At 41.5% G+C, this 27858-nt stretch overlaps 1 protein-coding gene across 1 annotated transcript in view; it reads right to left on the bottom strand.

Annotated features, from left to right (window-relative positions):
- Window positions 1–1999: 1999 nt before the first annotated feature.
- slc38a8b (solute carrier family 38 member 8b) overlaps window positions 2000–27858 on the bottom strand; it is a 37802-nt gene continuing 11943 nt past the window's right edge. Inside the window, exons 2-10 of the mRNA XM_034163168.1 lie at window positions 20743–20958; window positions 11423–11579; window positions 11240–11344; window positions 11089–11146; window positions 7984–8101; window positions 7756–7900; window positions 5827–6029; window positions 5614–5665; window positions 2000–2304 (exon numbers count right to left, since the gene is read on the bottom strand). Coding sequence (XP_034019059.1) covers window positions 2202–2304; window positions 5614–5665; window positions 5827–6029; window positions 7756–7900; window positions 7984–8101; window positions 11089–11146; window positions 11240–11344; window positions 11423–11579; window positions 20743–20958 — 1157 coding nt within the window. The 3' untranslated portion in view covers window positions 2000–2201. The remainder of the gene's footprint in view (window positions 2305–5613; window positions 5666–5826; window positions 6030–7755; window positions 7901–7983; window positions 8102–11088; window positions 11147–11239; window positions 11345–11422; window positions 11580–20742; window positions 20959–27858) is intronic.

The raw sequence follows: 27858 nt of genomic DNA, 5'->3' as shown, positions 1-27858 counted from the left end.
GCAGTTTCTGTCCCTACCGAGCAGCGGGTGCTGCTGAGCTCCTCCAATGTCACAAAGCACTCACAGGCGGACAAACTTCACACTAGCCTCGCGCCAGTCCCAGCTAGCGAGCTAGCTAGGTAGCAAGCTGCACATAATGGCAGACAATTTGAATGTTGTGGACCGGATTTTGGCGAAGCCATTTGATAGTCTTCCTTATGAAGAAAAACTTAAACAGCAGGGCAGATCAACTCCTCAGATTAATTTGGTGCAAAAGGTGGAGAAAAGTAGCTCAGCTCTCAATGGTTTGCAGGCCAAAGTTAAAGCAATAGCCCCCAGTGCAATGTTTGTGCATTGCTATGCACACACATTGCTGTTATGTTGTGGATTTCTATGTTCATTTTGGAGATTATTTAAGTATTGTATTTATTATTTAAGTATTTAATTTTGATTACAACTTTATTTTTCTATAAGATAATGTGAATGTCATTTGATTCTATTTTGTATTTGGATATTGAACATTTTGCACACCATTGCACATCTGAAAGAAATTAAACTATATAACGTGTTTACTATAAATGCAGTCTCCTGCCTGCTGATGTTACTTTCATATAGTTAAATTAATGAGCCATACTTAAACATCACTCTGTATGTAGACGTTAATTAAAACATATTTATGAGTTTGCTACCCCTTTAAGGTTAAAAACAAGAATGACACCTGTATGATGTAGATAATTACAAAGAACTTGCACAAATCAGGGACTGACTAAATACTTGCCCCACTGTATAAACCGGATACTTGCTCTCCAGATAAAAGCAAAAGTCCCAATGTTTTTATATGGTTTTCCATGTAATATACATTGTATACACCGGATTTAGTATAACGGATTTTCACTCACAACGGACAAAACGTCCTGCCCCATCGCATTGCATTTCCAGAAAAAAAAAAAAAAAAAAAACTTGCATGTACCAGACAGAGAACTCTGGATGCTGGATACTCTGGTTTCCGTTTCCTTAGCACTGTGAAAACTTTGTAAACATTTTGTAACTGTTAGAATGGCCTAAGCAGTGGATCACCTCGCTGAGTCTGGTCTGCTTGAGGTTTCTTCCTCATCATCATCAGAGGGAGTTTTTCCCTTACCAGTGTCACCTGTGTGCTTGCACTTTGGGTTGGTAAGGTTAGACTTTACTCGTGTGAAGCTCCTTGAGGCAGCTTTGCTGTGATTTGGCGCTATTTGAATGAAATAAATAAAATAAGTATTTGTCGGAATAAATTCTTATCTTGTCCATATGTACATGGACTTGTTTGTTAAACTCAAAAGGAGCCATAAACTTTGTATTTAGGTTTACCAAAATGTGAGATCTGTTCAAGTGACCTTGACTGTTCTCCATTATGACCTGTAATGTCCAGAAAGATGGAAAATACACAATTAGTTTACATTTGTATCACATTTAGATTCTAAAATACACGTTTCTAATTTAATGCATACAAATGTCATAGCTTGGAGGTCAATGGCCTCTAGCCGACCCCAGAGGTCAAACTGAGAACACCTCCACACCTTAAATTAAAGCTTATGTCATCAAGAGCAAACTCTGAAAGTTTCATGCTTCTTTCATTCTGTGCACAATTCTTCTGATAATTAAAGCTTAACAGCAACACTATAAGACTGAAGGAAATAAATAGTAATATTTATCACTGCCCAACCATCACTTTGCCAAACTTGTAGATTTAGATGCAGCACATAATCAGAACCATTAGGACAGATGACAGAATTACATGTTAAAAGATTTTTTCTTCCACATTTATTGGTGCTTTCATTGCACAGCAGATGTAAAACTTTATTTATAAACATTCCATTGTTCTTGTTTGGTTACATTTTGAAACACACTCTCATGGCGCGCCTCCTATGAATGGATGAATAAGTCATGTTTTAATGGTGCAACACTGCCCCCTGGCGTTACTGTAAAGACAAAACCTCAGCTAGGCAGTCTGTCATTCACCATATACTAACAGCATTAGTGAATAAATAACGTACATATATTAAAATCAGTATTTTGCTGGGTACACATTTACATGTTTGTCACAGTATTTTTAAATGGACAATTTTACATCCAGGTTGAGAATTCAAAGCTGAACTGCACTTTTTGAAATGCAGCACTCAGCTGCACACAGGATTTGAGTATCTGATGCAGATAAAGGTGACGGTGCAAACAGATTATCTTCAGAATTTGGGGAAAAGGTCCATCACGGCGATTGTCGTACTCTGGCCAAAGATGAAGACTCCGACTACGATGGTTACAATGCCCCAAACTGTTAAAGTCACTCTGCCGAAAAAAGAAAGGCAACTTACAGACTTCAAACAAACAAAATACATTTTAACAAGCAATAGATCAAACAAAATATGAGTCTAATGCATGACGTTAAAGGTGTCCAACTTCATAATCTTTCAAGGGCATGTGTGAGTTTTTCTATGCCTGTCGGTGACGTCATTCGCCTGTGAGCACGCCTTGTGGAAGGAGTGGTCCTGCCCCCTCGTCGGATTTTCATTGTCTGGAAATGGCGGAATGATTTGGACTTTTTTTCCATCAGAATTTTTTCAGAAGCTGTTAGAGACTGGCACCTGGAAACCATTTTAAAAATTTATCTGGCTTTCGGTGAAAATTTTACGGGCTTCACAGAGAATAAGGACTGTTATTACAGCTTTAAGGACGCTCGGCGCGCCGCGCTCTGAGCTGCGACGACGAGGCAGAAAACGGCAAATCATTTCTAAGCTGATGGCTCTGTGGATACGAGACCATCGTGTGCACTTTCTCTGGTTATCACAAGTGCTGGACATCAGCCATTTTCCGGCAGATTTCACTTTTAACAAGAGATTTTGTCATGGAAAGCTGCGCGGAGGCTTCGTGCGTAACAACCGATTTGCTGTTTGAGCGAGCCAAAGAACACCTCCGTTTCGGCGTGTCATGGGACAAGTTGGGACATGCCTATCTCGGCTTTCAATGCTTACCAGTCCAGTAAGTATCAGAGAAATTGTGGAGAGCTGGACAGCTTAAAGCTATAATGGAGCACTAAAATCTTATCCAAATCCAGTTGGGAACACTCTGAAACTTACAACAAGGTGGCACATATGGTCTATGCGAAGAGCTAGCTCTGGGACCACCTGTTAGGCATGGAAACCTTTATTCTTGAAGAAAAAAAATGAGGTAAACTGCTCACTCCTTAAATATGGCTGATGTTTTCACTTATTTTTTTTTTTAATTCTGTGCAGCCTCTGTGCTGGAGCAGCATGCTGGATGAGCATTCTCTCATGTGCAATACACTGATGCGAATAATGTTTCAAATGCACAAAAAAGAGATGCTAAATTTCAGTTTTGATAAATCACATTGCAAGTGCAAACATCAGCTATCTACATACTCCTTCCCAGAATTTTGCGCTCATAGGTGGACAAATCCCAAATTGCATCTCTCCAGCTTTGCAGACAGTCCTACGGCAGTGGGTCATAGTCTTGCAGTTTTCATCAACTCCTCTGCAAGTTCCTGGCTGAGCAGCGCCTGTCATGGCTGATACGTCTTATGTTAGCTTGGCAGTCTTTCCTACAGAAGATGCAGCAGAACATCCCACCAGCATCATCCACCACATTATGAGTTCTCTCCTTCCGCCTGCATCGCATAGCCACAGCCCTGCATTTACTGCTCACCTGCACCTGCTTCTGTCCATGGCTGTCTGCTCCCAGCTAACTTTGCTGATGGAGAACTCCCAGAGGGTGGATTTTACATATATTCTTGTATCTTAGCTTTGGCTTTCCTCTTCATTGCCTCCTGGTTGAAAGCTCACCATACACCACTCTCTTCAGCAGAGGTGTCAAGTAACGAAGTACAGATACTTCGTTACTGTACTTAAGTACACTTTTTAGGTATATATACTTTACTCCATTACTTATTTTTCTGCCTACTTCTGACTTCTACTCATTACTTTTTCACACAAGTATTTGTACTTTCTATTCCTTACATTTTTAAAACAAACATCCTCGTTACTCTTGGCTTCAGTTTAATATATATATATATATATATATATATATATATATATATAAAATATTTCACGTCATGTGCGCCTGTAATCAACTCTTCTGCAGCGCGGCTTTGCTTTGAACCGTGAACCAATCGAAGCAGTGGTTCGCAGATTGAAGCAATGCTTCGACCTATTGCTTCGTTTATTCTTTCTTTCTTTCGCTTAATTTTCCCCCGCTAAAACCCTAAAGAGCATACTTCTGTGAGTATTATTTACCTTTTCTATGTTAAACTGACCTGTTATGGTCTTCTGAAACAGTTGACAGATGTATTTTATAACTTAAAAACGGGAGCGATGCTAACGCATTAGCATGTCTATGGCATTTTCAATGTTAAAACTTAGCATTAAGCAATTGCAGCTATCATCACGTTCAGGTGCATTTGTTTTCAAATTGTAATATTTCTTAAATTTATTTTTGTTTATATATTAATAATCTAATGATTATTATATACAATTTTAGAGAAAGAGACAAAAAGAACCTGAATAGAAACACAACGGAAAATATAAAAGCAACTAACGTACATACATACATAAATGTTTCCTGTGAACACCTAGTGACTCTTACACCTCCATTTCATCCCTGTCTTATTTAATGACAGTTTGTTTTGGTCAAACCATATTTTCTATGTGTTAATTTCTTCAGTGATTTCCTCCAGAACTATCTGCAAAACTAGAAAACTGCTGCATCCTAGTAAGAGCAGAATACTACTGGAATGAATTTGAATAAGGAAAGTTGTGGGGGGTTTTTTTTTCCTTCACTAAATGGATGCTGCACTCACTGCAGTTTATTGTCTGGAATAGTCCCAGATTGCATTTCAGAGCTTCTAGAATTGAAACATTTTCGTGCAGGTGGTGTTGGGGGTAATTTTGGGTTTTGGGTCTTGGGCCACATGTAGAACGAATCAGTTTTTAAATTAAGCTTTCAATTCATATAGTGGCATCTACCTTTTTTTTTTTTTTTTTTTTTAAGGTTACTTTATATTTTTATACTTTAAGTAGGTTTTGGAGCACATACTTTTTCACTTTTACTTGAGTAAAGAGGTCAAGTTGATACTTCAACTTTTACCAGAGTGTTTTTAAACTGCAGTATCTATACTTCTACTTAAGTAACAAATGTGTGTACTTTTGACACCACTGGTCTTCAGCAACCTGGTATCATCCATCCTACTCACATGTCCCAGCCAACGTAACGTAACCTGTTTCACCGTAGAACCTCGAACAGCGATGGTATGCCTACTCACTGCAGCACCTGCTCATTGGTGATCTTATCCTGCCATCTTATATGTACACAGGAAATTTTGCTGAGTAAAATTTACTCTGCTGGGATAGCATTTGATCCCAGTCCAAATAGAATGAATTATACTCTACCACATCTTTGCCAAATTGCATATACATGAATAAAAACGCCCTAACCAGACAATACATGCTATATTGCGCATTTCACAAGCATTATCCTCATTGCACATTGTTATTAACTCAGCATGCAGGTGTATTTGCAGGCCCTAAATATTTACGAGTACACGTAAAATGCTATTCATAGTACCTTTAGTCGTATAACTCTTACCTGACTGTTGGAGTCACAGCCTCAGTTTGCATTATAAACACCAAGCACTGACCTGCAACAAACACACACACACACACACACACACACACACACACACACACACACACACACACACACACACACACACACACACACACACACACACACACACACAAAATCATCAGTGTTGCATTACTACACACATCCACATTAAACATGATGCGGTTTTCTTACCAGGAAAGATGAATATGAAGAAGGCACTGATCCCTCCTATGACACTGATGACTTTGCCCATGTCAGGGACAAACATGGCAATGAGAAGAGTGACTGTGATCCAGACCACAGTCAGAGCCACTCTGCAACGACTCTCAAACAAGTGTGTAACGATTCCACACTGATGTCTGCGGAAGTGCAGCATCAGGTTCAGGATGACGGATCTGTTACATGTGCATGGAGACAACATCTCAGGTCAGGTGTTCATTCAACTCAACGGGGGTGTAACCAAGAATTAATTTGTGTGTGTGTGTGTGGGGGGGGGGATTACACTGGCTCAAAATGCTCAATGATGTCTCCATCACTGAGCATTTTGAAACACTGAATCCCTTTCTGTAGCAACTGGTTTGGTGTTCTGAGCATTTGGAAACAATGAATTATTTCCTTTTAAAATGTTATTAATTTAGTGTTTTGAGAATTGTTAAACACAAAACAGACGTGTGTGTGTGTTTGTGCGTGTGTGCATGTTTTGAGCATTTCAAGAACATGAATCATTTGCTGAAGCAATTGGTTAATTAAGTGTTTTGGGGATTTCAATACACAACCCCAATTCCAATGAAGTTGGGACATTGTGTAAAATGTAAATAAAAACAGAAGACAATGATTTGCAAATCCTCTTCAACCTATGTTCAACTGAATACACCACAAATACAAGATATTTAATGTTCAAACTGATAAACTGCATTGTTTTTGTGCAAATATTTGCTCATGCAACACCTTTCAAAAAAATTCTTTGCGAGTCCCGCATCCATGCCCCTGGAGGCAGTGAGTGAAGGGAGAGCACGCGCATTGTGTTCTGCGTGTGTCTGTTTATAATCTTCTCGCCCAGAAGAAAAAAGAGAGTGTTTACACAGGAGAGAAAAGTGAGAAAATGTTAATGCCTGTTTGAGAAAATTGTATAAAGTGTGTAGTGAGGGGGTTTTACAGCCTTAAAACATCTACTTCGCAGATTTCGAAAATTGCGGGTTATTTTTAGAACGTAACTCACGCGATAAACGAGGGACCACTGTATTGTGTTTTTATTTACATTTTACACAACATCCCAACTTCATTGGAATTGGGGTTGTAGCTAATCATTTCTTTTTCTTTTTCATACAGTATGTGTGTAACGGAGGCCAGCAGGTGTCGCTGTGCAGATGTAGTTAGTAAACCTCACTCCCAACAGCTCAAAAGGATTCTCTGCTCACAAGGCCGGAGCCCTGGGTTTTAGCCTTCTGGTTAGAGAGTCCGACTCCCATGCTGGAGATCGTGAGTTCACGTCCTGAGGGGAGCGAATGGGCGGAGTCATAACAACACAACACAGAGTGCAACCGCTACATGTGTATGAAATTAAAGTAGTCTCATTAATACAGGTGAGACCTGTTAACTCGCGCGAGTTGGGGTCCACAAAATCAGGCCGCAAGGTATCTGAAACCGTGAGTTAAGCTGACCAAAAAACTTGCCATATTATAATAGTTTTGACCATTTGAAGTGTGATTCCTTCCTGGATGGTGATGATTTCTTGGAGTGGAGTCGGGATCTTTTTTTCCTCCTCTGGGTGCTGCAGGTCAGCGATGAGAGCTTGGTCGTGTGGTGGGCGCATGTATAAATTCCGGCCTCACATCCGTCAGGAATGTTCTGCACAGAATCATCCGCCCTCATTGCTGATGTGCAGGAGGAAGATGAAATCATCATCCAGAACTGTCCGCATTGACGATCCCTCCCAAAATGGTCAAATCAAAATTGGTTTTTAATAGGTAGTCTAAATTTTCGGGGTCCACAACTTGACCGTGAGTAAGTGCAGTTGATTCAAAGTTCCAAAAAGCCTTGTTGCTGCTGTCATATTGTGTGAAAGCTGAATATATTTGATGCTTTTGCTGATGATTCATACGGCAGTGTGGCTCCTCTTACCTGCCGAGAAGAAGAATGATTGGATAGATGGTAATAATCGAAATCCCAAAAAGAAGCCTGGAAATGATCATAACCACATCGTTTCCTGGGTATGACATGAGAATATCTGAAGCAACAGCTTGCCCAAACGTCAAATAGCCGTACATGCCTGCAGATGGTGAGAGTATGCCACTAAACTCTTAACTATGAGGTTGTTGTACACTGAGGTCAACATTTTGGAACTTACCTCACCTGTTAGCGTGTAGATGAGTAGACAGAATAACATGGACACCACAGAGATGAGCACCCAGTGGGAGAGCTTCTGATTCTCCATGCTGCTGTAGATTGCAATACAGGCTTCATGGCACTGCAGGTTTCATGCACAAGACTCCTATTACTGATGTGAACTGGACTTGATGGAGACATTATTGCTCTGAGCTTGTGTACTCGTATATGTGACTCACATCATTAAACATGTCTTTTTTAAACACTTTATTGCTAATAAGCAGTGGCAGCCTCGGTAGCCACCAGATGGCGACTTTGGAAAAGAAAGAAATTGACAAGCTCATAACAGGCTACATGTAACTTCGAATCTGCATATATTTTGAGTGACGTTGATGCTGTCATCACATGCATGATGTAAATTAGAAGCAGGTCTGGTTGAACTTACATGTTATTTCACAATGAACATTTCTTTCATTTCCAATGTCTGCGTCTGCTGGCCAATAAGGTCAAACACTTCTTGTATTTCATTTGTGTCTCTCTGACAAGCACATCTGCTTCATACGTTCCAGCATCTACTAATCACTCAGCAGGTGGCTTGCAGGTCTATGGGACATTACATAGGCAATACAAAGTTACTTTATCGATTGATTTGGTGCATCAAAGCTAACCAAATCTGAAAGCGTTAATCCTCATTATGCAACATTTTCATTTGATGTGTTACAAGATAATGGCATGTAGTGTTTTTGTGTTGAAGTGTGAACAAATCCATTAATATACATGTACATTGTATATGATACATGCTGTTTGGGATTGTCCCCCTGGCTGATCCCCTCCTGGTAGTTTAATGTGTGGAGCGAACTCAGAAGACTCAGAGACTGACAGGAAACAGACCTCAAATACAGATGTCATATTAAAGATGATGCCTTCACTGAACAGAGTTGCTACGACAGCTGGCAAGCCGCCCTCCCCAGCGCTCTACCTACGTCTTCCGCCTGTTCTCGACCCCAGACCCAGATGGGTGGGCCGTTGCCCTGCTCGTGGATCAGTACAGTTATGTGACTGGTTGAAAAGTGTTTTATTTGACATTTATTTGCAGGTGACCTGCTCGTGTTGTGTTCTGCCTGTGTTGCGTGATAAGCCAAGAACAGTATGCAGCATGGCGTCCATTTTGCCCCAGAGGAAATATAAAGTTATCAAATAGACTGAGGACAGGGTCATGAGACACAATGTCCAACATTGCCTAGAATTTTTTGAATGACTTTTGTTACCTGCCATTTTCTTGAGCGTGTCTTGCTTGACAGTGGCTGTTTCTTAAATCAGGGGCTCCATCCTTCAAAGGCTGCCTTAAATGGACTGCATTTATATAGCGCTTTTCCATCTAATAATAATAATTTAATATCAGACACTCAAAGCGCTTCACAAATAATGCCTCACATTCACCCCGATGTCAGGGTGCTGCCATACAAGGCGCTCACTACACACCAGGAGTAACTAGGGGATTAAAGACCTTGCCCAAGGGCCCTTAGTGATTTTCCGGTCAGGCTGAGATTTGAACCAAGGATCTTCTGGTCTCAAGCCCAGTGCCTTAACCACTAGACCATCACCAGCGCCGGACTGTGGCTGCCCACAGCTCCTAGTGGTTGGATTGTGTCTGTCATTTCAATGGATTAAATGCAGAGGACAAATTTTGATATATTATGTATGAAATATGTAAAATGACAATAAAACATTTCATTTCAAGCTAATGTGGTGAGCGTCAACCGTAGTTTAGTCATCTGTTTTCAGTACTTATTTACACTTTACTGATAACATAACTTATAATTGCACATATGGAGCATGAAATTGTCCTGTTTGTTTATTTGTTTTTGTTTTTGTCATGGTTTTGGCCTGATCAGGGCGTTGAGCCCATTTTGTCCCCCTTTCTGTTATTCTTTTCAGCTTTGATTTATTAGTATTTATTTTCATCATGATTTATTCTGTTATGTTTTATGTGTCACTTTGTTTTCTCTGTTACTATTTACTTTTGTTCTAGTTCTCTGCAGTCAGTTGTGTTTACATTTATTGTTCATTAGGTTATCACTTGGTTATTTTTGCCATTTGTCTTGCTTTAGTATGTATGCTACATGTTTCCTGATTTGTTCTCATGTCCATGCATAATTCTAGTTCTTGTCATAGTTGTGTTATATTCCGTTTTCTCCTGTTCATTATTCCGATGTTCCTCACACACAGCTTATTATGTTCACATCACTGCACCTGCCCCATGTCTTTGTCTCTCACTTTGTTTATGTCTGCTTTGTGTTTTCATTCACTCCCTCTCTTGCACCAGCTCACGTGTCTTTGTGTATTACATAACTTCTCTTTGTCCACTCCCCTCCTCATAATCATGACTGTGCGTTATCTTTGTTCACTAGACACGCCCCCTTTCATGATTGTTCCCCATGTGCACCTCGTTGACACCAACTGTCACCCCCAAACCCCACAGCCCTTCACTTCCCCGCCAGATTGTTGTCTCAGTACACTTTCCAGCACCCTTCACAGTCCAGTTTTTGTCTAACTGTGTATCGAAATACTGCTCCGTGTTTCTTCGACCATGCCTCTTGCCTCATCCCAGATGTCGGTGTTTGCTTGTGTTTCTGCCCCCTGCTCATTCATGACTGCGTCTCTGCCTAATCCTGCTTGTACTTCTGCTGCACTGCCTGACCACATGTGTACCGAAACCAAGCCTGGAATAAAGACCATGATTTCTCTTACACCTAAGCCTAGTCTGGGAGTTTGCATTGCGGGTCCAGCCGCCATGGTAGCCGGGCAGCCGTCTGCTCTAACAGATTTTTAACCAGCCAATTTGTCTTTAAAAAATCGTGCAATCTTTGTTTTCAGTGGCAAAGAAGGCTGTATATGCTGACTGCATTCCTGAAATGAGACAGCCTAGTCATGGTCAATAAATGCAGCCTTCAAAGGGTGCAGCCCCTGAATTGATGCACAGCTGCTGAAGTGCAGAAAACCAAGTCAATTTTTCAATTTGAGTCTTATGGGCTTAAATTACACGAGTGCCAACAATATTGTGTGATTTGTTGCTAACTGAGAGAATTTGAAGGAAGAACATCTCACATGAAGAGCAGATGATCCTACCTGGAAGCCGAAACAGATGGTAGGCACCACACTGAACACTGATTCCCACAAGCCTACGCTGGAAATCACAAAACACTAGAGTACAGCAACTGCATAAAATGATGAACACACACACATACATGTGCATCCATTACAAAATCCTGTCACTGACCCTTTACTGTGCTCTGCAGCAATCACGACTTCCTGCTTGTCCATGATGTAATATTTGACGATCACTGCCACGCAGAGATAGGAAGCAGCCAGCGTCCCCAGCACACTGACAATACAAACAGCTTCATCACACGTGTTAACGCTGAGTGTTACAGCAGTGGGGCCCCAGGAAAGAGCCGCATACCTGGTGTATTTCTGGATGGCTATTTCTTTGGGGATGGACAGTGGCAGGACGATGACGAGGCACAGCACCAAGAGGGCAAATCGCTGGTTGGTGTACCAGTAATATGGTATTTCTCCCTCACCGGACTCGGTCACTGTCTCATATAAAGACATGCACACTGGACAAACACACAGACACCGTCACAGACAAACAGCATGTACAGTTAGGGCCGTAAATAATTTGACATCAACACGTTTGTTACTGCTGCATTTCTTTGTCGACACAAACAGACAAACTGTTGCACATTTTAGTTGATCAAACACGCCATATGGCAAGTTTACTCGTCTCCCTTGTCTGCAAAAAAACAACACATTTTTGTGTGCTTTGTTTCTCAATTGATGTGATTCAGTCGAAGGTCCAGCAACCAGTGCTTGTTAAATTTTTTTTAAGAGTCAAGAACTTTTTGTGGTATTAAACTATTGGTATTGACGGGGAGATCACACACACACACACCGATATTACCAGATGCCACACACGCACCTCATGTCACAGCAGATCTCTTCTGAGGTCCCCATTTATTTATCTAGTGAGGGAGGTCAGGACCAGGCCCTGACAGATGGCACCCCCAACACACACACACGCACTTTTTTCCACTGACCTACAGGCAAGTACTCAGCCTCCTCCAGGGTGAGGAGCAGAAGATGAGTTTCTTGACTGGTGGTTGGCTCTCACTGCGGTATTGTATCACTTCCTGTTCCGGAGCACAGCGTGTTTTGCTGTACTGTTAGCTGTTAATCTGCGCAGTTAGATTGATCTAGTTACTAGATACGATGTTTTCACAGTGTAATCCTTCACGTGCCTTAACTAAAGCACTCCCTCTGCTGAATCACCTCTAATATTATTTACACATTATTCACTTGTGTGTTTTTAGGAATCCGCTAGCTTAGCGCAGCTACTAGCTCTTAGCCAATTTAGCATGGCGGCTTATCCTGTCTCCTCCCGCACTTTTCTGCCTGGGTGGTGAAATGGTTTAGTTATTCTCGGCCTCCTTTAGCAAGTAATGGTACTTGTAATAAGTGTAGCTTTATTCGTAGCTTTGGAGGCCAGGCTGGGCGAATTGGAGACTCGGCTCCGCACCGTGGAAAATTCTACAGCTAGCCAGGCCCCTGTAGTCGGTGCAGACCAAGGTAGCTTAGCCGCCGTTAGTTTCCTTCTGGCAGATCCCGAGCAGCCGGGAAAGCAGGCCGACTGGGTGACTGTGAGGAGGAAGCGTAGCCCTAAACAGAAGCCCCGTGTACACCGCCAACCCGTTCACATTTCTAACCGTTTTTCCCCACTCAACGACACACCCGCCGAGGATCAAACTCTGGTTATTGGCGACTCTGTTTTGAGAAATGTGAAGTTAGTGACACCAGCAACCATAGTCAATTGTCTTCCGGGGGCCAGAGCAGGCGACATTGAAGGAAATTTGAAACTGCTGGCTAAGGCTAAGCGTAAATTTGGTAAGATTGTAATTCACGTCGGCAGTAATGACTCCCGGTTACGCCAATCGGAGGTCACTAAAATTAACATTGAATCGGTGTGTAACTTTGCAAAAACAATGTCGGACTCTGTAGTTTTCTCTGGGCCCCTCCCCATTCGGACCGGGAGTGACATGTTTAGCCGCATGTTCTCCTTGAATTGCTGGCTGTCTGAGTGGTGTCCAAAAAATGAGGTGGGCTTCATAGATAATTGGGAAAGCTTCTGGGGAAAACCTGGTCTTGTTAGGAGAGACGGCATCCATCCCACTTTGGATGGAGCAGCTCTCATTTCTAGAAATCTGGCCAATTTTCTTAAATCCTCCAAACCGTGACTATCCAGGGTTGGGACCAGGAAGCAGAGTTGTAGTCTTACACACCTCTCTGCAGCTTCTCTCCAACTACCATCCCCTCATTACCCCATCCCGTAGAGACGGTGCCTGCTCCCAGACCACCAATAACCAGCAAAAATCTATTTAAGCATAAAAATTCAAAAAGAAAAAATAATATAGCACCTTCAACTGCACCACAGACTAAAACAGTTAAATGTGGTCTATTAAACATTAGGTCTCTCTCTTCTAAGTCCCTGTTAGTAAATGATATAATAATTGATCAACATATTGATTTATTCTGCCTTACAGAAACCTGGTTACAGCAGGATGAATATGTTAGTTTAAATGAGTCAACACCCCCGAGTCACACTAACTGCCAGAACGCTCATAGCACGGGCCGAGGCGGAGGATTAGCAGCAATCTTCCATTCCAGCTTATTAATTAATCAAAAACCCAGACAGAGCTTTAATTTATTTGAAAGCTTGACTCTTAGTCTTGTCCATCCAAATTGGAAGTCCCAAAAAACAGTTTTATTTGTTATTATCTATTGTCCACCTGGTCGTTACTGTGAGTTTCTCTGTGAATTTTCAGACCTTTTGTCTGACTTAGTGCTTAGCTCAGATAAGATAATTATAGTGGGCGATTTTAACATCCACACAGATGCTGAGAATGACAGCCTCAACACTGCATTTAATCTATTATTAGACTCAATTGGCTTTGCTCTTAATAACATTTACATTCACTCTGATGGACTACCCAGCAGTGGGGAATAAGTTTCATTACACTAGAAGTCTTTCAGAAAGTGCTGTAACTAGGTTTAAGGATATGATTCCTTCTTTATGTTCTCTAATGCCATATACCAACACAGTGCAGAGTAGCTACCTAAACTCTGTAAGTGAGATAGAGTATCTCATCAATAGTTTTACATCCTCATTGAAGACAACTTTGGATGCTGTAGCTCCTCTGAAAAAGAGAGCTTTAAATCAGAAGTGCCTGACTCCGTGGTATAACTCACAAACTCGCAGCTTAAAGCAGATAACCCGTAAGTTGGAGAGGAATGGCGTCTCACTAATTTAGAAGATCTTCACTTAGCCTGGAAAAAAGAGTCTGTTGCTCTATAAAAAAAGCCCTCCGTAAAGCTAGGACATCTTACTACTCATCACTAATTGAAGAAAATAAGAACAACCCCAGGTTTCTTTTCAGCACTGTAGCCAGGCTGACAAAGAGTCAGAGCTCTATTGAGCCGAGTATCCCTTTAACTTTAACTAGTAATGACTTCATGACTTTCTTTGCTAATAAAGTTTTAACTATTAGAGAAAAAATTGCTCATAACCATCCCAAAGACGTATCGTTATCTTTGGCTGCTTTCAGTGATGCCGGTATTTGGTTAGACTCTTTCTCTCCGATTGTTCTGTCTGAGTTATTTTCATTAGTTACTTCCTCCAAACCATCAACATGTCTATTAGACCCCATTCCTACCAGGCTGCTCAAGGAAGCCCTACCATTATTTAATGCTTCGATCTTAAATATGATCAATCTATCTTTATTAGTTGGCTATGTACCACAGGCTTTTAAGGTGGCAGTAATTAAACCATTACTTAAAAAGCCATCACTTGACCCAGCTATCTTAGCTAATTATAGGCCAATCTCCAACCTTCCTTTTCTCTCAAAAATTCTTGAAAGGGTAGTTGTAAAACAGCTAACTGATCATCTGCAGAGGAATGGTCTATTTGAAGTGTTTCAGTCAGGTTTTAGAATTCATCATAGTACAGAAACAGCATTAGTGAAGGTTACAAATGATCTTCTTATGGCCTCAGACAGTGGACTCATCTCTGTGCTTGTTCTGTTAGACCTCAGTGCTGCTTTTGATACTGTTGACCATAAAATTTTATTACAGAGATTAGAGCCTGCCATAGGTATTAAAGGCACTGCGCTGCGGTGGAGTTTAGACACAACTGACTGTGAACAACCAACATGTTTTGCAACATTGCGTGATGATTTACCCTCTTAAGAGTTTGATAATCCTCTCCTTTGTTTCAATTGACATCTCTCGTGTTGGAGCCATGATTCATGTCAGTCCACTTGGTGCAACAGCTCTCCAAGGTGTGATCACTCCTTTTTAGATGCAGACTAACGAGCAGATCTGATTTGATGCAGGTGTTAGTTTTGGGGATGAAAATTTACAGGGTGATTCCATAATTTTTTCCTCAGAATTGAGTGATTCCATATTTTTTCCCTCTGCTTGGTCTAAAAAAGTAACAGTTACTGACTGCCACAATTTTTTTTCCTGATTTCTTATAGTGTTTTCTTAAAGCCAGAAAGTTGCCATTTGAAATGACTTTAGTTTTGTGTCATGTCTGTGATCTGCTTTTTTCTACAAAATTAAACAACTGAATGAACATCCTCCGAGGCCGGTGATTCCATAATTTTTTGCCAGGGGTTGAAGATTACAATTTGTTCATGTAAATGGGAATCTTCTTTACAGACTAAGGTTAATTATGGAGTTCCACAAGGTTCTGTGCTAGGACCAATTTTATCACTTTATACATGCTTCCCTTAGGCAGTATTATTAGACGGCATTGCTTAATTTTCATTGTTACGCAGATGATACCCAGCTTTATCTATCCATGAAGCCAGAGGACACACACCAATTAGCTAAACTGCAGGATTGTCTTACAGACATAAAGACATGGAAGACCTCTAATTTCCTGCTTTTAAACTCAGATAAAACTGAAGTTATTGTACTTGGCCCCACAAATCTTAGAAACATGGTGTCTAACCAGATCCTTACTCTGGATGGCATTACCCTGATGTCTAGTAATACTGTGAGAAATCTTGGAGTCATTTTTGATCAGGATATGTCATTCAATGCGCATATTAAACAAATATGTAGGACTGCTTTTTTGCATTTACGCAATATCTCTAAAATTAGAAAGGTCTTGTCTCAGAGTGATGCTGAAAAACTAATTCATGCTTTATTTCCTCTAGGCTGGACCTATTGTAATTCATTATTATCAGGTTGTCCTAAAAGTTCCCTGAAAAGCCTTCAGTTAATTCAAAATGCTGCAGCTAGAGTACTGACGGGGACTAGAAGGAGAGAGCATATATCACCCATATTGGCCTCTCTTCATTGGCTTCCTGTTAATTCTAGAATAGAATTTAAAATTCTTCTTCTTACTTATAAGGTTTTGAATAATCAGGTGCCATCTTATCTTAGGGACCTCATAGTACCATATCACCCCAATAGAGCACTTCGCTCTCAGACTGCAGGCTTACTTGTAGTTCCTAGGGTTTGTAAGAGTAGAATGGGAGGCAGAGCCTTCAGCTTTCAGGCTCCTCTCCTGTGGAACCAGCTCCCAATTCAGATCAGGGAGACAGACACCTCTCTACTTTTAAGTTTAGGCTTAAAACTTTCCTTTTGCTAAAGCTTTATAGTTCGGCTGGATCAGGGACCCTGAACCATCCCTTAGTTTATGCTGCTAAGACTTAGACTGCTGGGGGGTTCCCATGATGCACTGAGTTGTTTTCTTTCTCTTTTTGCTCTGTATGCACCACTCTGCATTTAATCATTAGTGATTGATCTCTGCTTCCCCTCCACAGCATGTCCTTTTTCCTGGTTCTCTCCCTCAGCCCCAACCAGTCCCAGCAGAAGACTGCCCCTCCCTGAGCCTGGTTCTGCTGGAGGTTTCTTCCTGTTAAAAGGGAGTTTTTCCTTCCCACTGTCCGCCAAGTGCTTGCTCACAGGGGGTCGTTTTGACCGTTGGGGTTTTACGTAATTATTGTATGGCCTTGCCTTACAATATAAAGCGCCTTGGGGCAACTGTTGTGATTTGGCGCTATATAAATAAAATTGATTTGATTGACTGGTGTGAACCTCTTGACAAGAGAAAAGACACTTTATTTTAGAAAGGACAAAGCAGCCTGTTTGACAATCCACAACCATCCCAGGGCCCAGACAGCCTGTACACTGAGTGTAGGTATTTGGGGGTGGTTTCAGACAACAGGTTTGAAGTGGGAGCAGTGTACAGAAGTCATCCAGAAGAAGGGGCAGCAAACGCTTTATTTTCTGAAAAAGTTGGTTTCATTTGAATGTTGACTACAAAAAATGCTCCAGATGTTTCACAACACTGGCTTTTTGAAGTGTTTAAGATTTTGCATAATATGCCTGGTTTGCCAGTGCAACAGAAGCACAAAGAGTGCACTTTGGAAAATAGTAACAACTGCCAGTAGAGAGATGGATCCCTCAGCAGTGCAAAAAAAACCTTAGCAGATCCAAAAGGTGGTAGTTACACCACCCAGCCCTCTCAAAAACAGGACAAAACAGCTGATTCCCACAGCAATCAGTTACTTAAACACCTAAAAGGAAATATTTAAACCAGTTCTCTGCTCAGTGGGTCTGAACAGGGGGAATATACAGTAGTGTTTAGAGTAATAGTAGTGCTATGTGACTAAAAAGATTAATCCAGGTTTTGAGTATATTTCTTATTGTTACATGGGAAACAAGGTACCAGTAGATTCAGTAGATTGTCACAAATGCAACAAGACCAAGCATTCATGATATGCACACTCTTAAGGCTATGAAATTGGGCAGTCCCGGCGCCAGAAAAAAAATATTAAGGGGGCGATGAGTTTATCACAGGGTGCGGGTTGCTCCCCCCCCCCCCCCCCAAAAAAAAGTGCGCACCGGAGGAGACGTGCCTCTGAGCATGCGTAATGAATTGAGTGCGCCCCTGGAAAGCTCGTGTATTTAGGCTACCCCGTTGTAAGAGTCTAACTGAGTAAGAGTCATGACAGTATTTTTTTAATTATTATTTGAACGTATAGACCAGTGGTGTCCAAACTTTCCAGAAAGGGCCGAGAGGGTGCAGTTTTCTTTGCAACCACTGACTCCAGCAGGTGATTTCACTGATTAACATCCCTTTGAACAGGTGGGATGAGTTCATCAGTGAAATCACATGCTGGAGTCAGTGGTTGCAAAGAAAACCTGCACCCTCTCGGCCCTTTCTGGAATAGTTTGGACACCACTGGTATAGACCTTCGGTCAAGTGATCTCCTGCATACCACACAGAGCCAGTGTTCTGTCGAGATGAGGTGCGCCAACTTTCGACACGCTGAGCTGTGACGTACCTTCGTGTTGTCCAATAGGAACGACGCGTCGGGCCAAAACACGGAAGACTCGTGGCAGAAACCACTGGTCTGTACAAAATGGATTGGACCAATCCGATTGGTGCAGAAACCACTGATCTGTACAAAATGGATCGGACCAATCCGATTAGTGCAGAAACCACTGATCTATACAAAACATTAACGTATGATAGGACTGCTCATTTAGAGAGCAGTTTTCTGAAGAAAAATCATTGGAAATGTTTTTTTGTTGTTGTTTGTTACCTCAGAATTTCTGATTACTGTTAAAAAAAAAGTTTATAACACTTGTAAGTAAAATAGCTAAATAAATCAATAAATAGTTCTTTAGAAACCTTTCATCTGTAAATTAAAACCACCTGTTATTTCATATTAGATAATTTCTTGTTTAACATAAGGAACCTCAGGCATTTATTTTTAGACAAATAAAATAACATGGAAACTTGTATATTTTTTAAGTCTGGTAGATTATTTATATCTCATTTCAACCAGAAAAACAAACACTAAATAAATACAATGTTTATTATAAATGCAAAAGGAAATAATTTAACAATGACTGCAGTGTGATTGTAAAGTAGGATTTCTGTGACATAAACCTCATGATTAATTTTTTTATAGTCATTTAAACTCGTAATTTCGTCAAAATATGTAATTGCCTTTAATGTTATCAGGACAGAGTCATTTCTAAAATATGAATTTGAGCACAATAAGTGGAGAGCTTCTACTTGTGCAAATGTCTTTTGACTTTGATTCGTGGACATTTTTAATGATCCGTTCATTTATTGTTAAAATATAAAATGAAACAGCTTTTTTAAAAATAATAAAATAGTTGCTGTTCAAAGAGCCTTTTATTTAGAAGCAGGGTGATGTTCTGCTGGATTCTCGGGACCAGATGAAGGTCTCTTCTGCAGTTTTTAACTCTGGTGGTGTTGCTGAAAAGTAGAGATGTTTCTTTCGACTGGACTTCGCAGTGTTCAGCTCATCAATGGAAGTTGGTTGTCTGCACAGCAAATGTTCCTGATTGGGACAAATAAAAATATTTCTTTAAATATAAAGAAACACTAAACAGTTTATACATAAAAAAAAAAAAAGGGGGGAAAAACGGCAAAAAAAAAAACGATGGAAAAAACACCTGAAAAAATAAGTTATTTAAAGCTGAGCTTTTGTGGTGTCTGAAAAAAGCTGTAGCTTTATTTGGTAAAACTAAAAAAGACTGAACCATTTACAAATTAAAAGTGTTCACTCAGATCAACTGTGCTAAAAGGCTAAGCTAACGTTAGCCGATCATTAAACCTTCACAGTTCAGTAAACGTCACGTTTTATTTTTACATTATTCTCACCTCAGTAAAGCTGCAGAACTAAACTCCGTTGGGCAAACTGGGACTTCGCATATATCCAAAAAGTGGGAGATTTCAGACTGAGTGGGTTTGCTCCATCACCCCGGCGGCCTGGATCGCTCTGCAAAGTGATGATGCCTGAAGGCCGGCTTCTCCGTGCAGGTCGGCCCGCTGTCGCGGTTCGATCGATATCCCACCATGACGTCAGTCCTCCCTCGGTCGGTGTCATTCTGAAAAGTAGCTGAAAAAGCTTCTCCCAGCAGGGTGATGGGAGAATCGTTCTACTGCTGTTTTTTAAAGGTTTTTTTGTGGTTCAGACGATGCAAATTCAAGATGGTGATTGCTGAACTTTATTCAGGTTGTGGAAACAGCCAGAGTGTGACGTAGCAATCTCCCCTTGCCGCTTCCGAAGCGACACGTCTGACGTCACGACGGAAACGCACCACCCTCTGCCGCACTGACAAGCGCAACCCTCAACCTATCAAATCCCTTGAACACAGACACACGCCATATCCGTTTGTTTTAAAAATTAATTACTTTAGTTAATTTGGTTTATTTGTTAAATACGTGATATTATTGAATAGCTAATGTTTTGCTATATTTTCCAGTATTTCTTTTTCTTTCTTTTTTATTTTTTTGATAACTCTAACATCCGAGGGGGCGAGGTTGATGACGTGAGGGGGCGTCGCCCCCTCATGGCGCCGGCTATGAAATTGGGCTATTTCTTTATATAATGTGGAGTTGCGTCAGGAGGGTCATCCGGCATAAAACTTGTACCAATTCAACATGCAGATCCACCTCGGATTTGCTGTGGCGACCCCAAGTGCAAACAAGGGATCAGCCAAAGGGACTTTCTTTATTAAATGATAAAGATTGGGATTTTTCCATTTTCTAAGATTTTTCCTGACTTTGCCCTTTGACCTATGACCTTGAAAATTTAATCAGTTCTTGCCAAACAGGATATGAATTTTCAGTACAAATTTAGCTTTGTTTTGCTTTCATTTATCACTTACACTTCTCCAGCTGATCCTGTACCACCACCAGGAAGGCCACACATATCATGAAGAGGTTGAAGCAGAAGCAAACCTCACAGAGCCGTCCCGCAGCTCGACCGCACACCTCTCGCACCACGTCCTGATAGGTCTTCTGTCTGCTGACAGACGAGGCGTAGCCCAGGACCACCAACCCGCTGACAAGGAACACCAATGACACCTGGGGACAGAGCGACACTCAGACTGCAGATACAGTGAGGGTTCAAACCCAAAGAAGGACGCTTAGAGATCAACTGTGAAAATAGATGGAGAGAGGGGAGAGAGAGAGAGCCTGGGGTGGTGTATGTGCACAGTCACTGGCCAAATTATTAGGTGTATCTAATAAAGTGTCCTGGTCTCACGGCAAGTCGTGATTCAGAAGCACGAAATATACATTAATCTATTGGTTCGTGATATTGTGACGAAAAGCGCCTCGTAATTCGTCATGGTAGCACGAATTCATTCTAATTCATTCTGCGATGGCTGCACAAAATTAAAAGTGAAGCAGGGGGTGGTTATGGTTAGGGTTGGGGGTAGGATTAGAGTTAGTAATCCTGAGTTTAAAAACAAAAAAAAAACCCATCATGAAAATTTGACTCATTTTGTGATGGGAGCATGAAAGAAAACGTGAGACTGGGCTGCACAGAGGACATCTTCAACCTATTTATTCTCTCATTACTATTACACTTTTTTTTTTTTGTATAGCATTATCATGAACTGGATTTTTTTTTTCCATCAAGGAGGTTATATTTTCAGCAATGTTTGCTGATTTTTGCTGTTTTGCTTGTTATCACCAGGATTACTCACTTGTCCAAGAAAGAACCTGTTTTGATTTAGTGCAGATTCATACCTAACAGGTAACCAGTGGCTCTGGGCTACTACTACCCCCCCCCCCCCCCACTCCTCTTATGAGCTATTGTGAGATCGGGCATAATGCAGCATAAAGAACCACATAAAATACATAAATACATGGAAAATCCAAATATACGATATTGTTAAAAAGTCACTGACACTAACCAAACAAAAAATGTTTTTTTGTAACAGAAAATTTTAACTTATTTTATTAAAGAAAGAAGTATATTAAAGAAAGCAAGACACCATTTAAAATAAATTAAAACATGATTAATTTGTTGGTTTACAGTCCAATGCATCATTCTCCAAAAACAATGAAGAGGGATCACTGAAATAATGAATTGATCAATGTGATGGTGTCATAAATTCATGGGATAGTTCTTATAAAAGTATTCATATTTAAAGGTAAATGATATTCACATCACTCTTTAAAGGCAGTATCTTGTAGAAGAATTTTTAGGTCCTATTTGAACTATGATGAACTATCAAGTGTCCTGATCCGAACTGTATGTCCTCTGGTTGAACTAGCAGGTGTTCAACCCAAAAAAGGGCTCTATTAGTCATTTAGTCTGTCAGGGGCTTTCCAAGGCCTTTAGGTGCTTTCCCGTAGGCCACGTGCAGGGGCCTCAGGCCAGCTGCACCTGTGGCTGAGGCCACGTGCGGGGGGGCCTCAGGCCAGCTGCACCTGTGGCTGAAGGTCTTTTAAAAAAAATCAGTTGTAAATCCTTCACGTTTAATGGGAGCGTTTGTCACATTGAAATAATGGCCTAACACCTGCTTAGGGTTCACTAGAGGACGCTTCCAATAGAAAACCATGTCTTGGGAAGAAATAAATAAAAAAGTTGAAGGAGGAGCGATGCCCGCGGGTCTCCAATAAATAGATGAGCGCGGTTGTCATATTCAGTCTCTCTAGAGGACTCAGTTTGTCTAAGCTCTGTGTCGAAGGCTTAAATAACTTAAAAAACTCTGTGCATTTTATCTTGCTTAAGGCTGAATTATTCTAAAGTGTTGTGTCCTTTTCTAGCATATCACTTGCAATTAGTTTGTGTTATCTAAAAGACGACATCCCGAGAAGACTAAAGACGGACCACGACAGAACTTGGCGAGCCAGCTTCAGGAGGGTCCAGGGGCATTCCGGCAGCCTGGGGCAGTCCAGCTCATCCCTCCAGACCGTAAATAACAGTGATCACGACTAAAAGGTAAGCAGAAACCTTTTATAACTTCTGCACGATCTGGAGGAGTGAGTCGGGATTTCCGCCCAAGTTGACAGGTGATTATTTTTTAATTGCCTCTTACCCAAAAGAACCTGGACTAAGAAAATTGATAAGAAAAAAAAAAAAGATAAGATTGAAAATGATCAGGCCTTGTAGATAAAATGCTCAGAAGGTGTGTGTGTTCCCGGGAAAAAGAATGTCTGTGTGAGTGAAAGGTCAGGAATGTTCATGAACTCTGGTGCGGAAAAGAGTGCGTGGAGAACTACCTGGAGGCTTGGGGAATAATGGTGTTGAAATTCGTTACTAACGTGCCGGCTGATAGCATATGCGCTGTAGGGGTTAATTTAGGGGAGTATACTGACAAATAGATACAAGGTAATACAAGGTTATTTAAAGAGTTTAACAGAGACTGAAGTGAAATAAGTGAGAAAAAGAGTTTAACAGAGAATACGTGCAGAGGAAGCACAAGATAAGCGCCTGATGGGGCGCAGTAGAAATACCGTACGTGATGAAGAGATTTAAAGAGAAAAGTGCAAAGTAGCACAGCTGACAGTAAGTAAAAGAGCTCAATAAAGGACGTCATTTTTTAAGAAAAGAGAAAAACTATAAAAAATAAAAAAAAATGAATGAAGAGTTAGTGCAGAATACATGAGAATTAATGAAGCAGAAAATAGTGCAGTAAGGCACCAAATACACGCTTGTGGGGTGTGGGAGAAGAATAAGTAATTAAGTACACAGTAATATGAGTTTTTTATAAGAAAAGAAAAAGAGAGTATTTTCAGTGCAAAGGCACATTAAGCTCACGAGGAGCTCAGTAAGTGAAAAAAAAAGTAGAAGAAAGTGCAGAAAGGCACAGGATACGCACGCGAGGCGCGGTAAGGCGTAGAAGTAAATGAATATGTATGCTCAGAGAAGAGCTTGTGAAAAAAATATATTAAGCACAGGATACGCACGTGAGGCGCGGTAAGGCGTAGAAGTAAATGAAATATTGTACGCTCAAAGAGGGCTTGTAAAAAAAATAATATATGAAGTTGCTGGCAGCGCCGGAGAAGCTGTCTAACGTGAAGAAGAGATACATATTTAAACAGAACACATTGGTGTTAAGTGATTAAAAAGGTTGTTTAAAGCCGCGGAGTAAAGGGTGGCAGAGGTCTAGATAGAGATATATAGAAAGTTGTTTTTAATAATTTTGTGTATAAAGCTTTTGAAGATTGGTGTGTGGGAGAGTGGAGAGTATCGGGGAGTTGCAGGCAAAGCTGTGAGGGCCTTGCAGTCTGGCTGATATCAAAGATTAATGTGAAAGAGTACGAGAAGGAGGAGGCGTTTAGACCAACAGAAGGACTTGGGAGGTGCATGACAGGCAGAGAGGAAGTGTGAAACAGAGACAGTGAAGAAAAAGACAGGAGAAGAGACTGCTATGAAAATACAGAGAAGGTAGATATATTTCAAGAAGAAAACTAATAAACAACATAGCAGAAAAAGACAAGAAGCAGAAAGTTAAAAATTAGAAGGAAAATAGAAAGTCGGGAGCAAAGACATTAGGAAGTGTTAGGGTTGTAAGAGGATTAAATAAAGTTGGTTATAAATCAAAAGAGTTAAAGCTTAGATTATAGTGAAAAAGCTGACAGACTGATCAATGCTTGGGACAGTCATTGATGGGAGACTTAAGTGATGATGAAATAATACTCCCAGAACATTACTTGACTGACGGAGACATCGAAACCCAGGGAATCAGGACACATTTTGGCTGGAAAGGACCTATTTTGACAGGGTAGGAGCAGAACATTGGCAGGACGAACAAGAGATCAATCAGAAATTATGGCAGATTACTAAGGTAATCAATCTGAAGCAAAAGAAAGAACAATTCCCTCTAATTAATTGGGAGCTGCTGATAAGACATCTGTGGCATCAGGGTTTAACCCCGTGGCTGGAGCTGCTTTGTGCTGATCCTAATAAAGAAATTAGCATACCATTAAATCATTTAGTAACACTACCAACCGATCTAGGTGAAGAACTGTTTCCTAGGTTGACTCTGACTGTGGTCCCAAGGAAGGTTCGGTGGGTAACAGGTAAATTTTCATATTTAGTTAAAGAAAAAGAAGACGGGCATAACAGTTGGAAATTTAATCCTTTTAAGGGTTTAAAATACAAAACAGGTGTTACAGCCGGCAAGTTATTGGTCTGGATCAGGACAGCCCTGAGGGACTACCAGAGCACCATAGAAACATCTCACATAGCGTTTGTCAGGGTTACATGGGTAACTCTCAAGGTCAAGGTCGGAAAGTACCCCGCTAGACTTAGTACTAAGAAAATATCCAGGAAACGCACTAAGGCCAACCAATGTATGAGAAAGTGGCACAAAAGGTCACATGGGGGCAGGCAATGGCCTTTGGAGGGATCATTTGATCCGGTGATGTGTGAAGCAGTTGCGGTAGAAATACAGAAAAAAGAAATTAAAGATCAGCAGAAGAACGTAATAACAACAAAAAACGCACTGAAGAAAAAGAAGTTTTGGCCTTGTTCAAGCAGGAAGCACAGAGGCTACAGCAGAAAAGAGAAAAAATGACAGAGGAAAGATCCAAAGAGACTAAAGCCAGTGCAACCGAGCTGGGAAGCAGCAGCCACCCCCATATAAACGTCATGATATGGGAAAGACAGCTGGACAATTTGTATTAGGAACTCGTGAAGAGGACCAAGGCATGGATGTGGAGGGCAATTCACACTGACACTAAAAGCTCGAGAGCCACAAGGAGACAGGTCCTCAGTCCTGTCAAATGGATCATACAAGGTCTCCAAGTCCGAAAGTAAGTGGTCGCTCACCACGACCAGCAGGGGGGGCCACAAATAACAGTGACACGGAGGCAGACGAGGATAAAGAGAGAGACCTGAAGGCTCCGCCTGTACATCGAGGTCCACTGAAAACCGTCCCCTCCCACCATAAGTCAGCCGACTGGACCTTCACAGGCTATAGAGGCTCCGAAGAGTGGCACAAGAGCTTCTGTGACACACTGGATCTGGCCAGAAGAGATAATGAAGAACTAGCTGAGCAACTTCGGCTAGCGAAGGAAAGAATACAAAGACATAGGGACGCCGAGGAAAGAAGAATATTCCAACAATCGACGCCCAATCAAGGGAATCACATTATAGAGCCACCCACCCGAAAAATTTCTGGTGAGATCATCATTGAGAGTGCAAAAGAGGCCCGACTCAGGCAAAGACAACAATGTGTAGCTAAAGACATAGCGGCTTTAGAACAGAATATAACCAACTGGATAGACTGCCTGAAACCAGTCAGTCGCACTCGATCTGGAAGACAGTATGGAGCCCCCACAGAAGAAGAGGAGGACGAAGACCTCATATGCCCATTGGTGGTTAGAAATGGTCATCATGTATATACCCCATGGAGCTGGACAGACATGGTGGGGCTGGCCAACAGGCTGCCAGACATCACCCAAGGAGCTGGGAGATGGATAACTGCCTTAGAAGAAGGCACTGCAGGGGTAACCTTGTCTTTAGGTGACATAAAAGCCTTACTAATGCATGTCATGGGAAAACATGACACTGAAGAATTAGCAGGAAAGGTTGGACTAACACAAATGATGGGCACTAATCAACATGATGAAGTCCCCTTTAATCGCTATAGAACTCCATGTGGGAAGGACTGAGAAGAAGTACCCTGAGGTCTTGGATCCCTCTAAATTGGATGATGAGGAGTGGACACCTGAAGAGTGCCCAAAGAAGTTCCTGCACCGATTCCAGAAGAGATGGGCGGAGGAAACAGGAAATGCATGGAACCATTCTCCAGCAACTGAAATCCTGTTTAAAATAACTGTAAAAAAGGCTCTACCAGATGAGGTTCAGAAAGCCCTAGATGGAGTTGTGGGACTATCAAAAATGAATTGGGCTTTATACTCTGAGCATATTTGTCACCATCTTGAAATCTACAAGAAAGAAAAACAAAAAGAAGATGATGCAGCAAAATCCCTGACGAAAAAATTGGTGCAGATGCAGTTGGGAGAGCTAACCAAAGTCAAGAAAGAAAAAACAAAGACCCAGGCACCAATGATGACCCCTGTTCCTTCTGAGCCAGCAAGCCTAGGCCCTACGGCAAACACTGCTGCCACCATACAGGCACCTGTGGTAACAGCCACACAGAGCCCCCAAGGAGCAGCAGGAAGCACTCCTACAGGAGAAGTCTCAGCACCAGTGGAGCATCACTATCACTACCATAGCACTGGCACACCCGGAAATGGACCCACCTACAGTCATGGGTGGAGAGGAGAGTTACGGAACTTTCAAGGTCAAAGAGGAGGGTGGCGAGAGGATCTCGCCAACCTTCATTTGGAAGCAGATTCCAGAACTCAGCTCCCAGGAACAGTCAAGCGGGACCGCCTATGGGACCAACACCCCCAATAGGGGATCAACCCTCTAATGAGTGTTGGAGCTGTGGACAACCTGGACATCGAATGAGAAATTATCCGGCCCGACCTTGGGTTGGACCCTCTGCCTATTGGCAATAGGGGGGCCTAGAGAAGACAGAGGGGGAAACGGTGGCATTGGCTATTTCGATGATACCTAAGGAAGAGCCAACCGTCACCGTTAATATACAAAACAGAGATTTCCCTTTCATGGTGGATACAGGGGCAACATACTCTTGCATAGGGAAAATGGGCGCTCATCTCCCCCTCTCTGGGTCTGTAATTAAGACCATCGGCTTCTCTGGGAAAACTCAAATAATACCTTTTACACGCCCACTTCCTGTAACGATTGCAGGAAAAACAATTGAAGCACCCCTGTTATACTCACAAAATACACCTGTGAATTTGCTGGGAAGAGACATTTTATGTAAGCTACAAACCCAGATAGTGTGTACCCATCAAGGACTGCATTACACTTTCCTGACGAAGCACTCACCAACATTATGGTGCTTATGGACATGGAAAACAAGGTCCGACCTGTGCAAACCCATGGTATACTGGCTGAAGTTACAACCAGAAAATTCAAATCTCCAACTGGAATGGGAAAAATGGAA

The sequence above is a fragment of the Thalassophryne amazonica genome, chromosome 2 (assembly GCF_902500255.1).
Source record: "Thalassophryne amazonica chromosome 2, fThaAma1.1, whole genome shotgun sequence".
Classification (NCBI taxonomy): Eukaryota; Metazoa; Chordata; class Actinopteri; order Batrachoidiformes; family Batrachoididae; genus Thalassophryne; species Thalassophryne amazonica.
This window is presented reverse-complemented; position numbering and strand designations above follow the sequence as displayed.